The sequence below is a fragment of the Nelumbo nucifera genome, chromosome 1, assembly GCF_055504915.1.
Source record: "Nelumbo nucifera cultivar China Antique chromosome 1, China Antique-T2T, whole genome shotgun sequence".
NCBI classification, from domain to species: Eukaryota; Viridiplantae; Streptophyta; class Magnoliopsida; order Proteales; family Nelumbonaceae; genus Nelumbo; species Nelumbo nucifera.
In genome coordinates, this window is record NC_142649.1 from 210495262 (window position 1) to 210513133 (window position 17872).

The following is a 17872-nucleotide window of genomic DNA, read 5'->3' on the forward strand; positions in this document are numbered from 1 at the left end:
CAGTGAGTGCTTACCCATCATGTTCGTGAACGCCAAGGTACCGTGAGAGAGTTCCCATTTTCTGGTGAAGCCCCTCCCACATCGGTCTATGACGCCCCTATCATCTTATGAAACACTCAGACAAGCCCAACAGCAAATGGATAGCCCATTTTCTGGTGTGTTTCCTCATTACTGAAGGACCCATCCTCATGCTAATGATGGAAGGCCTTTAGAGAGTTCATCATATGAATCTCCCTATCACATACACTCATATTAGTTGGAGGGAACAGTTAATTACGCCCTAGTTCTTATTTTAGGTCAAACCAAAGTGGCTCCCACTAACTTTCATAAAGCCAGATTTTGGTGGGCCTAAATCGGCTAGGGTTCTACACGTAACCTCTTGATGAGGTGTGGGGCCCACCACTGAGGGAGGTCATCCAATGACCAAAAGGGACACCATGGCAATGATGTGCACTCAGCCATGGTGTGCGCAAGAGCCATTGTCGATGGATCATGGGCCAAGCACGTATGGCCCATGTACGTAGCACATCACACATCCATACATCACATGTAGGTATAAATTGATCCAATCAATTAATCATCTGTAAGGCCCATTTGAAGCCCATTTTAAATCCATAATATTAACCATTAATATTATATAGGTACATTGGCCGAAGGGTTCAGCCCAAATAGCTTTAAATGTTAAGTGGGCTTTTAGCAGTTTTAACCTTTTAAAACTGGGCCTTTACAGGTTGGGCTGAATTAACCATTTAATTAAACATCAATCCTTAGGCCCACAGTGTCAGCCTTGACAGGATAGATCTCCCCAGACCGACCCACTGGCTGTGAACATTCTAAACTAACACGAGTCTCATTAAGTGTCCAGTTTAAGGGTATTACACAGAAACATACCAAGGGAACATGAATCAAATATGCACTTTTATTCATTTACAATAAACTCATAAAGTACATCATTCTGATTGAAGCTAAGGGCATACAAAATTGTCTAACACTTTTCTGGCGGATTCTCACTCTTCTGGTTCATCTCTTCCTCTGTTCCGATGAACTGGTCAGCGAGCTTGAGAAACTCTGTGGCATCTTTTGGCTTGTTAGCAACCACGTGCCACTTGAATTCTTTGTGGGTGATTCCTCTCTTTACAGCTGTAAGTCTCATAGTGGGGTCTAGATCGGGAATCTGCAAGCACATGTCGTTGAAACGCTTGATGTAGCTCCGGATGGATTATCCTTCTCTTTGGACTATTCCGAGGAGGCTTTCTTGGGACCTTAGGCACCTCTTACTAGTGATGAAGTGCGAGGTGAAGATCTGTATGAACTGCGCCCAGCTCTTGATCGTCCCGGGCACAAGGTTTATGTACCATGTGTGAGCTACCCCCTTAAATGTTGTGGAGAAAGCAACGCACATGTAGGATTCATCTGCTCTGGCCAGGTGCATTTGAGACTGAAATGAGTCTACATGGTCATTTGGATCGAACGACCCATCATACTTGTCTAAGGGAGGTACCTCAAAATCCTTTGGCATTGGAGTGGCCAAGAGTTCGGGAGATAGAGGAGACGACACAATAAGAAGCGGAGTGGTCTTCACGGTCCCCGAGCTCGCCTCTTCTTTTCCCTTAGGCAGTTCAGGGGAGTTATGGACTGTTGCTTGACGAGCTCTACGGCATCACCTTGGCTGCTTCTTTACCGGTTCCGCGTTAGTGCTGCTAGCCTCAGTATTGTCAGGTACCGTTCTCACTGGCAACTACTCGGACTGCTGACGATGGCTGCTGTGGACTGAAGGGTCTTGTCTGGATTCCGCGGCCAGAGAGCCAAACCGATTTTTTGCGAGTGGAACTTCAAATTGCGAAGGCCGAAGCAAAGCGGGCCTAGTGGGCTAGGTGCCTCCCGACCTATTTACTTGTTGCGCAGTGGGAGGAGTAATCTGTCTCTTCCTCCTGTCGCGGGATGAGACTTGACTCCCCTGAAGGTTCTGGATTTTGGAGGTCTCTCCCCAGCGAGGAGGGCGTTCGCTACGGTGGTGAGGCTTGGTTTGCTGCGTAGCTGGATGCTGAGGTGGAAGCGGTTGTTGATTCTGTGGTAGCGGAGGGAACTGCTGTTGGTACTGCTACTGATAGACATGATGAAGGACTTGTTGCTAGTACAACTGGAATTGCTGGACCTATTGCATTTGGGCCTGCATGGCCCGCATGCTGTGCACCAAGTCGTCGAGTTGGTTCTGTCCAGCAACTGGGGGAATGATAGAGGGCTCTGTGAAGGTTGTACTTACTGTAGAAGGGAGTGGTGTGTTCACTAGTGCAATGACTTAAGGTACGTTCAGTGCTGCGTCCGGCGTTGCTGGAAGAAGCCATTGAAACTAGATATGAAATGCTTTGTGGAAAAAGGATTTTTTAAGCGTTCCCACAGACGGCGCCAATTGATGCTGCGCAATCTGGCTACTCCTAGCTGACGGTGGCTTAGCTTCCTGTAGACGACGGACGTGGAGAGTTTGCACAGAAAATCAGAGAACCCGGGGGTACTTACCCAGCGAGGTCGCTCCGATGCTTAAGTCAGTTTATGCAAGCTGAATGTAATCAAAGAGCAAGAGAGCTAGTAAGTAGTAAAAATGTGTGTACCTTTGGGTCCCGAGAGGGAGGCCTTTATATAGTGGAGTCCTCGCGGGCTTAACGAAGTAGTTCTGTGATCTTTGCCATGATAGAGTTTGTTTCCGTGTTACTTGGAGATAACGTTATCAGTTGATAAGGCTAATCACTTCCGCCTGAATCGGACGGGAAGATAATGCTTAGTTGTCGCAAGACATGATCCTACAGAATTCGGGAACCGTTAGAGTGATTATCGGGTTTATGTTGAGGGTAGATCGGTATACCCGAGCTGGTTTCTACCTCGAACTAATGTTCTCGAGCTAAGGGTCGTAGACCCCGAACTGAATTATGAATTGATGTCGCAACCTGGTACCGAGGTGCCCTTAGCTCGAGATGAGTACCAAGGTGCTCTTAACTCGGGATGAGTACCGAGGTGCTCTTAGCTCGGGATGATTTCAGCTCGAAGGATCCCTAGCTCGGGGTAGTGGAGTATTACTTTGTAGCGAGTTGGCTATGCCGAGTTGTCACCCATGTCAAGTCACGTCCACGTGTTCCCTTATTACGAGGTCGGGCCAAATCACCCTCCATCACCGTCTATCCACCTCTTTCTCTCAAAGTCATGGAGAAAATGACAGGACGTCAAGTAATAAATTGGAGGCAGGCGTCTAATATCAGGCCCATGTACAGCTCATCAAAGCTCAAAGGTAGAGGTAAAACTCAGGCTGAGTTGGATTGTGTTCAAGTTAATAACCCAACCCCAATTCGTGAGTCGACCGAGACGAGATATACCAACCTTAATAATAATATTGTTATAATATTAGGTGGTTAACATGTGGTTAAGATCGACCAATGTTTTAAAAATTGGATCGGGAGCTAAACCATTTTCCCTCTGGGTCACAGGTCAGTGGTTTAATGGTTTATATATAAGTTTGATTAGGCTTACGAGTCTCAAGAGCCAAGTTTTATTGGACTTGAATTTAGCTCAATTAGTAAACTAGTTTATCTATGTGTTTGGTTCCGTTAATGCTTATTAGAGTGGCGTTTATCTGATAAATACTCATTTTAAACGTTGTTTCATAAGAGATCACTAGTCACCCTTAATTGTTAATTGTTAGATTGGCAACCCTTGCTCTCTCACTAGGTTGCATTTGAGGTCCTTAGCAAATGAAACTAAGGGTCCGTTTGGTTTGCAGTCAAAATTAGAATCGAAATTCTTTATAATCGGAATCGAAATAGTTTATTCCCATAATCTGTTTGGTTCAAATAGAAATAGGAGTGAGAATTATAATTAATAGGGAAGGACAAGGAATATCCATTCCCTCAAATGGAGAAATACCATTCTAGCAGGAATAGGAATAAGATTTCAATTCCATCCAACTAAACAATTAGAATCGAAATGGACTCTACTCATGCAAACCAAACGGGCCTAAATTATTGGAGAGCTACCTAAACGAGAAAAATCTAATTAAATCAAATTCAAGTTAAATTAAGGGTGCATTATTAATTCAATATTTCAAAATCAATTCACATTAACTAAAAATCTTGACCCCAAAGTATCACGTGCGTGGCCTAAACAATGTATTTTCGCATTCTGCTCGGCTTAACTCAATTAAAAGTGGAAATCGAATATATTAACTCGGCTTTATCTCTGACCCAGTCAATGGTCAAATTTCAACAGCCAATACTAGCTTTCCACATGCTAAAACCTTAATAGCCACCCTAGGCGATCTTCCTGGTAACCCAGAATCTCTTTTTTTTTCAAAGAAGCCAGCTTTGAAAATTGAAATTACATCTAATGCCAGATTGAATCTAATTTGCCTTTTGCTTAGTTTGGTGATGATGTCAAGGAAAATAAGAGAAATTTGGTTGTTTGGGCCCAATATCGGCTTGGTTGGGCTGTTCGGGAGCTTCCTAGATCTACGTGACACGTTATCCCACCCATTTCCTTGTTTGCCTTTTTGCCTATAAACTTTGATTGTAAGTACTTTTTTACCCTTTGTCCATGGTAACGTGTCATGCGGATGAATCTCTCCAATTGCAAAAAAGCTGTTGGGTCCAAACAGCGGAAAGGCCCAACAGCCTGAGAGAATTTCTGCGAATACCACCTTATCATGAGAATGAATAAATTAATAATTATATTTTAATTTATTTTTACTAAAAACCAAAGAATGGGTCTCAATATGTGAATTTTCCACAAGCGACCTTATTAGATTCATACTTGCCATTGCAGAAAAATCAGGTCAGAGGCGTAAGAAGTTGGGGAGTTGGGTCATTATATAAACCTTAGAAAGGGATGTAAATATATAGGATTGCAAAAGCTAACATCTCCAGGATTGAAGACTGAAGAGCATTTGCTGTGTGGAGGGTGGAAGAAAATGATTCACAGTGTGTCTACTGAATTGGAGGTTGATCTACCGGCTGATGATATCTGGGCAGTATACAGCTCGCCGGAGCTGCCAAAGCTCGTCGTCAAATTGATGCCTCATGTCTACGACAAGATTGACATCGTTGAAGGTGATGGTGGGGTTGGCACAGTTTTGCAGATCGTACTTACCCCAGGTATATATGTTTATTATGTTCGACGTCTCTTTGCTTGCTTTATTTTATTTTACAGGCATCTCTCTCTCAACCAGCTTTTACTCACACGTCCATAGTATTGGCATAGCCAATAAACACTCAGACTTGATCCCCCACGAGGAACCAGGTTTGACCCAAGTAACGGTTGTGTAGAAGCTATAATTGGGCTCAGAATAAAATCAAGTTTAGATGCAGCCACCTCTCAGATTCGGACATGATATAGTTATCTACCAACATCCAATCTATCCGTTAATATTTAGATTGAAATTGGACTTTATCAGTCGGATTCAGTTGAGTAATCCTGGTAAGACCTACTGTGCTCATCAGTTTCTGAACCCATCATTGACTACCTGGTCAAACCAATGATTTGGTGAGAATTCCGGTTTGGAACAACATCTAATCCATCATATCACAAAAAATATGTTGATTTAGTGAATAACTTATTGACCCGGATGGTTGAACCATTGATTCATCAACCAAAAAACTGTTCAGTACTCATTGGTTCAGATGATGATGATGATGAATTGTAGTTAACAAATTTTAAATATCTAATTTTCTAAACCAATGAGCAGTTAGGCTCTCCTTCCAACAAAATTTTCAAATTTAGAAGTTTAAATTCAGCTCCAAGAAAATTCTCTAGCTTGCAAGAAAAAGCTGAAAGCAGTTAGCGTTTTAGTGTTGAGCCTTTGTTTTTTCCTTTGATCTAGGCAGCTTAGAGAACGTAACACAAAGAATGGCTAAAAAAAAACACTTCAAAGAAGTCTAAAACCAATTTTAGGTATCACTTGTGAGTTGCGAATACTCTATTTTCGCCTTCAGAATTGCTATTATAGTCTAAAATGAAGTATTCTGGAGTCAAAGTACTTCATTTCGCATTGCACAACAGAAGTGCAAAATGGCTTGATCCAAACCGATTCAAACCTCAATGAAATTCAAAACAACAACAACAATAAGCAACAAATAACCAAGAAACATCAAAGCAATAAGAAATAAACACACAATACCAACTTTTAACGTGGAAATTAAACATCTCTAATGTGATGAAGAAAAACTGCAGGGCATTAAACCCAGAAAAGTCTTCATTATAATAACAACAAGGGAAATACAATGTGTTTTTCTCTACCATTAACTAAAAGATACCATCATCAAGAGAAAATTCTTTTGGCTCAAACTGAAATCCTCACCAAAATGGTGATTTACAACAATAAAACAAAGGGAGAACAAACACTTTTGGAAATGCTTCTTGGAGATAAATGGTAGCACAAAAATTACTATGGATATGGCCCCCACAATGGCTTCTTCTTGCTTGAAATCCTCCAAGAGAAGCCCTAACTTTAAAAACTGAAGAGCCACCCAACATATGTGTGTGTAAAGATGAGAGAATGAGAGCATTTTTCCTTAACCCTTCTTTTTCTTCTTATGTCGTTTTGTTTTCTTTCTTTTTATTTTAACAAGTGGGCCCTACCTTATGAGGGAACCCAATAGAGAAGGGTGGAAGCTAAATTTTAGGATTCATGGTACACTTTGGCTGAGGAAAGGGTTTCATTGGACCCGGAGAATGACAACATTTGTGAGCAATCTGATGGACTTCTTATTGATAGTGTTGACAAGCTTGTTTATTATTTATTTAAGAGGCATTCAGAATTCTAGGAAGTCAAGGGAACTGAGAGATTTGTTTATGTGGCATCCATAAAAAATTAATTTTCCTTGGGTCTGTGCTAATGTTAAGTATGGTTTGGTGTCTCGCCTGTGATAGAAATGATGGAGCCGCGTACATGGAAAGAGAAGTTCGTAGAGATAAATGACGGAAGGCGTAAGAAGGTGGTGCGACAAATCGAGGGAGGATATTTGGACATGGGATTTCATTTCTATGAAGATATATTCAAAATCAAAAAGAAATCCGATTCATCGTGCATCATTAAATCAAAATCGGTCTTTCGAGTTGACCACAAACACAAGGCCAATGCTTCTCTAGTCACCCCCGATGCATCAGCGGAGATGGCCAAGGCAGTTGCTGAATATGCCAAACAGAAGAAAGCTAATAGCAGCAGCAGCAGCAAAGATAAAGCTAAAGCATGCTATGAATGAGAAACCAATTAAATAGAATAAACAATTCTGCGCTTTGACGCTGTGCAATCAATCCATAGTTTAATTTATTTGAGGTTTGGGATAAAAGAACATGGGTTGGTTGAGCGTGTAAATAAATAATGGATTGGTGTTTGTTTGCTCTTCCACTTAATGATATATTCTCATACCACCCAAAATAAATAAATAAATAACACATGTAAACAAGGACGAGTGTAACTGCAATGCAATTTTCAATTGTTGCATGAGTATGGGAATTCAAATGAATTGAATGCAGACTTTGCTTCATTTTTGTTTCAAATATGCTGTTGACTGTTAATATTAATTTTAGGGTTAAATACTTTAACTACCTTTATGGTTTAGCAAATGGATGTATCCTATTATTTAAGAAATTATTTAAAGTATCTTAGACATTTCTGATAATGTATAACCGTTAATAACACCCATAACAGATAGATAAATTTTAGGGTAATAATCTTAAACTACCTTTATGGTTTAGCTAATTGACTATGTGTACCTTTACTGTTTGAAAATTGATTGACGCTACTCTTACTATTTATGACAATTGACTAATCCTTCTTAGTCATTAGCGTGCATCAATAGAGATGTGAAAAAGACTATTTTACAATCCACTATAATTACTCGGATCTCTCCCTCTCCTTCCCATTTTCTTCGTTGGAATTACCAGAATTGCCAGAACGACAAATGATGACCAGATCTCAGATCTGGGTTCCTTAAGAGATCTAGATTCCTTGCAAAGAATCTGAGAGATACTCAGATCTGGGTTCTTTACTTGGATTTATCCTTTTCTGATTTTATCAAAATGGAGTAAACATCGGCAAGATAAGCATCGGCGACATATTGACACTACCCCTACACTCCACTTCAAGGACAGCAGTAGTGACATTAGCAAAAGTCACCCGTCTCCGGGGCCTCCTGAAATAACCTACTAAACTTCATCGGACCACCGAGGCTGCCTAAACCTCCCTATGCTCGTCGGAAGAAGAAAGCGAAGGTGAGGAATAGAAAAAGAACTTCATTTGACCACCAAGGCTGCCTAGACCTCCCCGTGCTGGTCAAAAGAGGAAGGTGAAGGTGAGGAACAGGAAAAGAACTTCATCGGATCACCGAGGCCACTTAGACCTCCTTGGGAAGGCAAAGGCCGCTTGGACCTCCCTATGCTTCCGTCAATAGTCAAACAGTTGGCAATGATGCTTCTATCGTTGAGAATCTGCCCTCTAGATCTACCGATTCAAATCATTTGGCTGATTTGGTGCTTGAGAATATAGTAGAAGGTTGCAACAACAGGAAAAGTCTGATTTCGCTCCTTCAGATTCAAATCATTTGGCTGGTTTCATGCTATAAAACATAGTGGAAGGTTGCATCAACGGGAAAAGGCGAAGGCAAAGGCTAAGGTTGTTTGGACCTCGTTGTGCTTCTATCAGTAGTCAAACAGTTAACGGTGATGCTTCTGCCGTCGAGAATCTGCCCTCTAGATCTATCGATCTAGAAAATGACGAACCCAAACCCTCTAGATCACAACTGATGTGCAGAATCCTCATGCACTACTGATGTGCAGAATCCTCTGAAGTGAGTTCAACAACCCTGTTTTGGCTACAACCCTTTTCCGACATTGAGAAACAAGGGAAAGAGGGGAAAAGAACCAAGGGGAAGGAGAGAGAGAGAGAGAGAGAGAGAGAGAGAGAGAGAGGAGTCGGATGTAGAGGAGGCTAATGCAGCGGCAGGTTAAGCATCGAACCAGCTCGATTGCTGTTGAAAGGAAGAAGATGATAAAAGTAAAATTGGGTTTTAAAAAAATACACCACTTGTAAATTTTAACAGAATATTAATGAATACAAACAATAAAAATAGAACTAGTCAATTGTCACAGTAGCAGTAGCATTAATCAATTTTCAAACAGTAGGGGTACACTAAATCAATTAGCTAAACCATTAGGATAATTACCCTAATGTAGCATTTCTTCTCAAAAGTTTTTGTGTACATTGGTTTTGGGACTTCAAGGAAGATGCCCTTCTTCTCTATATTTTCATAGGTTCTGTACACACGAGAGTGGCTGTAGTGCCCATTTAAAAACCCGGTTCAGATAAATACTTCATAGATTTACTTGACAAAAAAAAGATAAATACTTAATAGAGATCTTTATCCACGAAGATAAAACAATGCAGTGTACAGAAGTACAAAGCGTTGTCAAACCCCCGTTGAGATACACACAGTGATAGTACGTTGTCATCTTGGTGCCACGAGGTCATCTTCATCTGCCGCTGAGAGACGGGGGGTGACCGAAAAATTTAAAGAGGGTACTAGGAAGTTGAAAAGTTGATCTCCAGTAATGCTCAAATTCCGTTTGGGTTTGGCAGGCTAGGCTCCTTAACTTGACTCACCTCAGTCTTTCCAACTCAGGCCTGACTTCTCTTGATCTCTCCACATTATTCACCAGAAGCACATCTTTGAAACTTGAGATGCAGGAAAAATCTTTGCTAGTTGGAAAATCTTATGCGGGAATTTCCCAGTCAACCCACAAGAATTGAGATGCAAAGAAGAAAAAAAGAAATCTAACCAAGGTTTTCTAGAAGAAAACAAAGGAATCTAATCTCCGCCCAATCTGTAAAATCGGATTTGAAGTACCAAAACAAGAAAGAAAATGAAAAAAAAAATATTAGAAAAATGAAATCCTCTCTTACATCAGACCTAGAATGCTTAAGAAAGAAATAGGTGAAATGAAAGATCTTGAGTCTCCATTGGAGGAAAAAATGGAGGAAAAAATGGACCCAAGTTACACCAAGGAATCAAAAACTGGTGATTAGAGTGAATCTCTATTGAATCACTCTTTATCTGGGGAGTTGTCCATTGTCAGAAATGTACAAGGTAATTTAGATGATTTTTTAAACAGTAAGGTAGATTTGTGTCCATTTGTTAAAGTAGTTTAAGTATTTAACCCTTAATTTTAAATGAGATAAAATAGAAGTTAAAACAAAGATAAATCGATTGCAAAAGTGAACGAGAGATTATGGATTTGTACTAATTCAAATGAAATTGCATAGTGTAAATAATGCCTTGGCTACCTAGTGACCTGCCGGCAGTTTGAAACTTATGTACCCATTGACAAGTCGCCATGACTCCAGATCTACTGCCTATGAGAACTCTGCTCATGCTTACTCAAAATACACTATCCCTCGTGAATTAGAAACATCTCCCCTTCCATAATACCATGTAGAGATTAAGATATTCTCTATATGTGAGAGTAATAAATATAGACAGAATTCTTGTAAACAGGAGATCTGGCCTTCACATGCATGCAGTAGTACCACAACCAAATCAAATAAACTACTTACTTTCTTGTTGTCCAATTTTACCAAACAATAACTGAGAATATAATTAATAGTCATTGCTCATTGGCAGCCGATAATCAGAGAACAAACAAGGATCAGAAAAAAGAAAAACAAAAGCCACAATTTCAACAACCTCCCACTAAAACAACAAGTGCCCAAGGGTTTTTAGCCGGCAAAGTCAGTGGCTCAAGATCCCACATCCCGGCTTTACCCTCCCCAACCCCAAATTTACCAAGCCAAAAATACTTTATTAAAGAAAAATAGTATCAGTATGGATTCCATTTCTTTCTATTGGAGCATAAAAGTATTATTGCTGTACTTGATTACCCTTGGAAATCAAGGGTATATACAGGTATATCAGAATCAGCCTTAAAATAACTTTGAATTTTTGTACGTCTGCTTTCTGTTATTTTTTTCAGCACAGAGCTATGATATGGCAGGTTGGTGAAATAAAGTTGCTGGAACCTCTTCCCTGTATTTTATGACTTTCATGGTTCAATACCATGTTTTATGAAAATAACACTATCGTCCAAACTTTATGACATCATTACATCTGTACCCCATCCATTATATCAAGTTGATAGAAATAGAAAAATTGCTGAAATACCCAACCTTGTTCTTATGAATAGTAACTTGGCTTCCAATTTTGCCCTTCCTATTATTGTGGTGCTCATTAACAATGTTTAAAGTTTAAATCCATTTATTCTAGAGGGAAACCACCAGTCATTTTGATTTTGATAATGTCATTTATCTCTAGGAAGACTGATCAATTCAATCCGAATTTTGAATTACTGTATTTTCTTTAACAAAGTTGATACAAAATAAGAGTCTAATTACAGATAGGTATATTGTTCAGGACAGTGATACTTGAGGGTTTGAACTAAAAGACATTTTAATACCCTGAACTTTTAGAAATATACACTCAAGTCTAATTCGGTTAAAACTAACATTACAACGAGGGAAAAATCCAAGCCATTAATATAACTTTTTAGTGAGACATTAGTTTTTTGTTAAAACTGACATTATAATCATAATCCAAGCCATTTAATAACAAGCCAAATGAAAATGAATGGGACTTCAGAGAATGAATACACAAAAATTCTTATTCACATGATTCTCTTTACTAAACCTTTTTGTTGGTATTCAGTGCCAAGCACTATTAATAACTTCTCCCTGCCCCCTCGACCCTTTTTTCCCAGAAGTGCTGGTAGCAGAATTTGATTCAACATCAACAACAAAATCAGATAACACACCAACAAGCCTGCTCTCAGTTGGTTCTTAATCCAATGGCAAGTGAAAAAGGGGTATATACGATAATACGAACAACCATTCAAGGAGGATATGGATGACATTTAAAAGTATTAAAATGTAAAAAGTTCAATGGATGACATTTAAGTAATGGAAAGGTTGTAAATAAAACTATGTCAAAAGTTCATTGGACAATAATAGAATAGGATTAAAAAACTTAAACCTCCCTTAATGTTCCTCCAAAATAATCATAACTCCCTTGTAATTTCTGAAATAACTAACCTCCCTTGTGAAGCCCTGAATTTAATAATCAACCCTTTAAAATCATAATCAACCCTGAGTTTGATAAATAAACCCCTTGATATTGGAAGGCTTTTGATGGCCTGAAAACCATCCAGGCAGATTCCATTTCATACTAATTCTTTGATAAAAACCATTCACTTGATTATTTTCAAATTGCAATGCATCCATTCGGATGGTCAAACCACTAACCCAAAGCAGTCCCGGTTCCCTGTCAGTTTTTTTGAACATTGGTCTCAAATCCAAAGCGGTCACAGCTGACATGAGCAACCAATAAACAAAATTGTAAATGTTCAATAAAGAGTTTCATATTTGAATGATCTTTATTTCCCACATTTGTAAGCACTCAGCAATTATTAACGAGGATTCAATTCTTTTAGTGAGAAAAAATCTAGATATCATATCCGTATTACTAATCAGGGAACAACATGAATGCATACACACAGCGTTTTTAATACATCCCAGATAAACTAATAAATAAATAATAAAATTAGAATATAGGTTATATTGACACGCACCAACACCGAGATATTGGAATCAGGCGTATCAATGTTTTCATTCCTGGAGCAAAGAAACAACAATCCAGTTATACGGGCAAGATGATTAGAGTCCAAGTTTTCCCAGTCCAAATGTCTAATACAACAGTCAACAGGAACAACACCAGAAATATCATAAACATTAACTTATAAGAAAAAAATCCAAATTTTCAATGTACAATCCAACACAATTGCAATAAATAAATTAATCTAAAAATATCAAAACATTATTCTTTTTATATTAAAAAAATACCATTGATATTACGCATCATTGATTGAAAAGAACTGAAAATGAATACTAGGAAACTTTACCATGTGACCCTTAAAGATAAAACATTTAAGCCCACCTCATTAAAAGACTCGAAATGTTGATATAAGAATATAAAATCTTATAATTAAATCAGCTATTATCAGATCAAAAATGGGTAGATCCACTCGATTCATTTATAGTTATAGACTGTTGAAATTAGATGAGATTTGAATCCATATTTAAACTAATAGATACATATTATTTTTTGAATAGTACTAATGATTTGTTTACATAGTCAAATCCAAAATTCAACACAGAAAAGCAATCAAAATAAAATAGAATAGGCCAAGAAAAACTAAAGAGAGCGGCAGAATTATAAACAAACTAATCATAGTTGAACCAACGCATTCTCCTCTTTAACAGCAACACATGGATAAAAAGAATAAGTTTGTCTTGGATGGGGCTCAGAGAGTTGCTTACTGTGCTCAAGGAAGAGTATTCAAACTCTTCTCATACAAGAGGTGTCAGAAGTAGCACTCTTCATCTTTGCCCCCCACCATTGACAATAGAGGTTAATGATTAGATGGGCACAACGAGAGAGACTATAAACAAGTTCCGATATATCATAAAATACAAAGCATATAAGGCATTGAAGATTTTTATTGAGTTGATCTGTTGGCGGAATGAGAAGGAAGCGGTAAAGCGAATTAAGGTTTTAAACCAAAAAGTTCTCCTTTGCAAATAGGTATCTCAAGAGAATCTTTCAAATGTTAATACTCAAAGAAAATAGAAGATTAACCAAGACCGTATAAAGAATCATATGCAAATCATGACTAAGATGAATATCCACTGCTCAAACAAATTCCAGTTTGACCGATCTGAGGTTCCCATTTTTCCAACCTTAAATTTAGCATAAGATGTAATCGACCAGTGTTTTAGGAAATTTCTTAAATCAAACAAAAAAAAACCTTTGGGCACTTGTATTGGAAATGAGAAGAAAAACCCAACTAAAGGAACATTATAAGACAGAGCACCAAACCAGGAAACTAAGATTGAACGAAGAAAAAACATAATAAAGAAAAAAGAAATATGGTTTTTGACATAATACCAAGATTCACCTTTCTCTAATCGAGATGGTGAACTCTGACCGTTGCTGGGGGAGGGATCTCTGTGAGAAGAAGAAGAAGAAGAAAAAGAAGAAGAAGAAGAGCAAAAGAAAAAAGAAAGTGAACTAGTTGGATCTAAACTACGATCGCAGCCATCACAGAAGTGATAAATGTACTTAGGCTTACTAGACCAGCTTCAGCGTAGGGCTTATACGATAACCCAACTCAGCAAATCTGAAGAGCAAAAGAATAGATATGCGAGCAGAATAACACCTCCCCTGCCATGTTCATTCGCAAGAGGGCTGCCTGAATGTCTGCTCGATGCAAAATTTTCCTTCTTTCGGAAACAAAAATCGACATCACCAATCAACAAAGCAACATTGCAAAGAAGTAAGAAAGATTAGAACTAGAGTAGAACGGAGAGGGAGAGGGAGAGGGAGAAGGAGAGGGAGAGGAAGTCCGGGTCGACTCCTCTATTGAGAAGTTTTTTACGAGGCTGAAGGATGGAGAAAGCGTATTTATATCTAGGATTTTGGGTTTTGGCCTTAGGTTTTGAGGCGCGGCGTAGGGTTTCAAGTTTTCCGCTTCGAGTTGAAGCGGTAGGATTAATGGATTATGTGTCAACTGATCGGATCTAATGGCTGTAATCATGTCTGGGCAGACCCGGTATCGAATAAATAAATAAATGTGCAGATGCAGACAGCAGAAATCAGAATCATTAGGGCCGACCCGATTAATCGAGACCATTGGCTCTGATGCAATAGACCCGATTACAATTGACAGCTCTCCTGTAAAACGGGCAGTGCTGAGCCGACCGGAGTCCATGCGGGCCCCTATCATGTCATGCCATTCCACGGGTTGGGCTGGATCATGGGTCAAGCCTTTGGGTCAGGCCGAGCCGTGGACTAGATCAGGCTGACTTGGTCTTGAAACCCCAAGCCCAGTATAGTTTGCATGGTCGTGCCATGTCATGTCAGGCCGCGGACAACACAGCCTGATTTATCCCTCTACTAGTAATTCATGATTTATAGGGGTGCAAGTCGAATGGGTTGAATTGGGCTTAAGATAAACCCAAGTCTGACCCTATTCAATCCATCTGGGTTCTGTGTTTAGGTTTCTTGGCACAGGGAACATTAGTCGCTCCACCAGGGAATGTACCCTTTTATCGGAACTATGTTCCAAGATGAACTTTTCATCACATTAAGTACTTAAATGGAAGTAATGAGGTCCAGCTCTCATTGGATAAATACACATGTAAGAACTAAAACTAAATTCATAATAACTTTTCTCCATCTCTTAAAGAACTTCCAATTGATCTTCATCTTGAACTACATGTAAAGGCTCTCTCAACCAATTGTTCAACTCTTCAATTTCTTCCTTGCTATCTTGTGGTGACTTTTCTACTAGCATTTCAAGATTTGCACAAACATCCTTCTATTATTGAAAAAGGTAGTCAATAATATTTTTAATTTTTGTCAACTCACTATTAACTATGTTTTCATCATTATAGACATTAGACTACCAAAACTACACATATCTTATTTTATAAAGAGTGTATAGAATAGCAGCAACAATCAACAAAACATTGATCTTATTAACATTACCCCAGCATTTGTCAAACTTTTGCTTCATTTTTACAATTATAAAATAGAAGATCATCATGTTTTGATCATTTCTTCAAATGATGTTCAATTCCAATCATCTCATGAATATACAAATTGGCTATCACATAATTTGATCCTAACAACAGTTTTGTAGCCTTATAGAAAAGCTCTAAAAACTTGCATAAAATCTTTGTTCATGCCCAATCAAACTCAATGGGGGAACCATCTTTAAGTTCAATCGAAAAATTCATATCCTTCTCTTCTAAGCACTCAAAATCTCTTTGAAACTCCAATAAAGTTTCTAGCATGAAGTATGTAGAATTCCATCGGGTGTTAACATCGAAACACACTAATTTTTTTACTTGTTATCCTCTATTCATTAATACACAACTTAACGAGATGGGGAACTCCTAAATATTTGATGTTATTACAAATATGACTAATTGAGTCCCCGTAGGGTTGTCAACGGGTCGTGTTTGGACCAAAACCAATCCAACATGAAATGTTATGGACCCAAACCTAGAACCGAACCCGATAGGTGTTAAACAGTTTTGTATGCCCTTAGCTTCAATCAAGAATGATGTATTTTATTAATTTATTGTAAATGAATAAAAGTACATATTTGATTCATGTTCCCTTGGTATGTTTCTGTGTAATACCCTTAAACTGGATACTTAATGAGACTCGTGTTAGTTTAGAATATTCACAGCCAGTGGATCGGTCTAGGGAGACCTATCCTGACAAGGCTGACACTGTAGTGCCACCAAGTCGGTTGGGGTGGCCTGTCTCAGCTACCAGGGTGAGACCCTAGGCACATACAGTGTAGGATTAATAGAACCTTTGAACCGGACCAGATTTCCAGTATTGCCCTGGACCTTAAAGATAGATGGGCAACTGGAAAGTTACACCTAACCCCTAAACTCGATTATGATACTACACTAGATGTCGGATTGGGCTGTTTTTGATGTACCAATCAGTGAGATCCTTAGCGAGGGTCAAAACCTGGGTATGTTGGGACAATCCGAGAATTCATCTGAGTGGGTGATCATAGTGAAAGGATCAGCCCCTTTGTTGGACAAAGGTAATGATCGGGGATGCACTCTCTCTGATGGAAACCAAGACAGCCGGCAGCCAATTTCAACCGTTGAGATTTGTTTTTGCAAAGTATATTTTATATGAGATATAAAAGTATATATTATGGTTTCTAAATTGTTTGCAAAAGGTTTTAATTCCTGGGATCCGTATAAGTAGAGAGTGCAACACTGTTCCTTGCAGCCGAGGGAGAGGTCATCTCTTGTCGGGCAGTGTATGATCATTATGGGCTGAGAGGTTAAGTGTAAGACCATTGAGGATAATACCTGATGGGCTAATCTTGCATCTGCCCACAGTCCCTAGGTGTTACAAGGTGGCTTGGCCCAAGGACCACTTAGGGTAAGTGTTGGGCCCATAGAGCCCATAAGATGGGATTCAGGGGGTGCACTGTCCATAACAGTGTATTCGGCCAGGCCTTGTAACAAAAGTTGGGCCGAACCCATGTGGCTGATGTGTAGATCAATGTTTGGGTCCCACGCCATACAAGGAAGCCCAACTGGGCAGCAGTTTGGAAGGCTAATTGAGTACATAACCTTAAATGGGCCTTAAGCCCATTTCGAACTGGGCTGATTTGATCAGTCAATTATATGGGGCGAATTCTGAGATAGATTAACAGATAAGATAGGGTCTTAACCCTATCCACTCAGAGAGTCCAGATATAAATGTGATTCAGATTTAGAAACCTCCTAATGAGATTAGGAGAAAGCTAATCTAATCTGCAGATAAGATAAGGGTTTATCCCTATCACCTAAAGAGAGATCTTATCCAAATATGATTTGGATAAACAGCTCCTAATTGGATTAGGAGCTGATCTTTTAGGTTAACAAAAGAAGGGGGCGGCAGCCTAAGAAAGACACACAGATCTGATTCTCTTCAGAGCTAAGAAAAATCATAGAAAGAGAGATTTCTACACCCTGCGAATTCTCTCCTGCCGCCGCTATTGCATTTAGTTCGATCTCCAGTTCTTGGGAGAAATCAAGATCTGATCTTGATTCCAATCTTTTGGGGAGAAGATTGGTTGGAGCTGTACTCACAAGCCATCCAGTTGATTCTTGCGAAGGGTCAAGTTCTTTTGGAAGAACATTGCTGATTCTGCTCCATCCTGCACTGCGCCATCTTCAGTGGGAGCAGATTTTGGATCCTTCCTT

At 39.2% G+C, this 17872-nt stretch overlaps 1 protein-coding gene, 1 long non-coding RNA gene and 2 other non-coding genes across 4 annotated transcripts; 1 reads left to right on the plus strand and 3 right to left on the minus strand.

Annotated features, from left to right (window-relative positions):
- Window positions 1-4825: 4825 nt before the first annotated feature.
- LOC104590413 (norbelladine synthase) lies at window positions 4826-7539 on the plus strand. The gene is made up of 2 exons (XM_010249080.3): window positions 4826-5135; window positions 6910-7539. Exons 1-2 carry the CDS (start codon window positions 4952-4954, stop codon window positions 7239-7241), a joined length of 516 nt encoding a protein of 171 aa, XP_010247382.1. The 5' UTR covers window positions 4826-4951; the 3' UTR covers window positions 7242-7539.
- A 3916-nt stretch (window positions 7540-11455) lies between these two features.
- Window positions 11456-14598, minus strand: LOC148804463 (uncharacterized). The gene is made up of 2 exons (XR_016081010.1): window positions 14041-14598; window positions 11456-12697 (listed from the first exon to the last, which is right to left on the minus strand). It is a non-coding gene; the product is annotated as an uncharacterized LOC148804463 (long non-coding RNA).
- On the minus strand, window positions 13384-13473 carry LOC148804464 (small nucleolar RNA snoR1). Its single transcript, XR_016081768.1, has one exon. It is a non-coding gene; the product is annotated as a small nucleolar RNA snoR1 (small nucleolar RNA).
- Window positions 14198-14336, minus strand: LOC148804465 (small nucleolar RNA snoR77). Its single transcript, XR_016081805.1, has one exon. It is a non-coding gene; the product is annotated as a small nucleolar RNA snoR77 (small nucleolar RNA).
- Window positions 14599-17872: the final 3274 nt, after the last annotated feature.

Excerpts from the sequence above, each read along its gene's own strand:
- LOC104590413 (XM_010249080.3), top strand. The coding sequence starts at position 4,952 with ATGATTCACAGTGTGTCTACTGAATTGGAGGTTGATCTACCGGCTGAT. Across the intron at positions 5,136-6,909 it reads GCAGATCGTACTTACCCCAG|AAATGATGGAGCCGCGTACA; the intron begins GTATATATGTTT and ends CGCCTGTGATAG.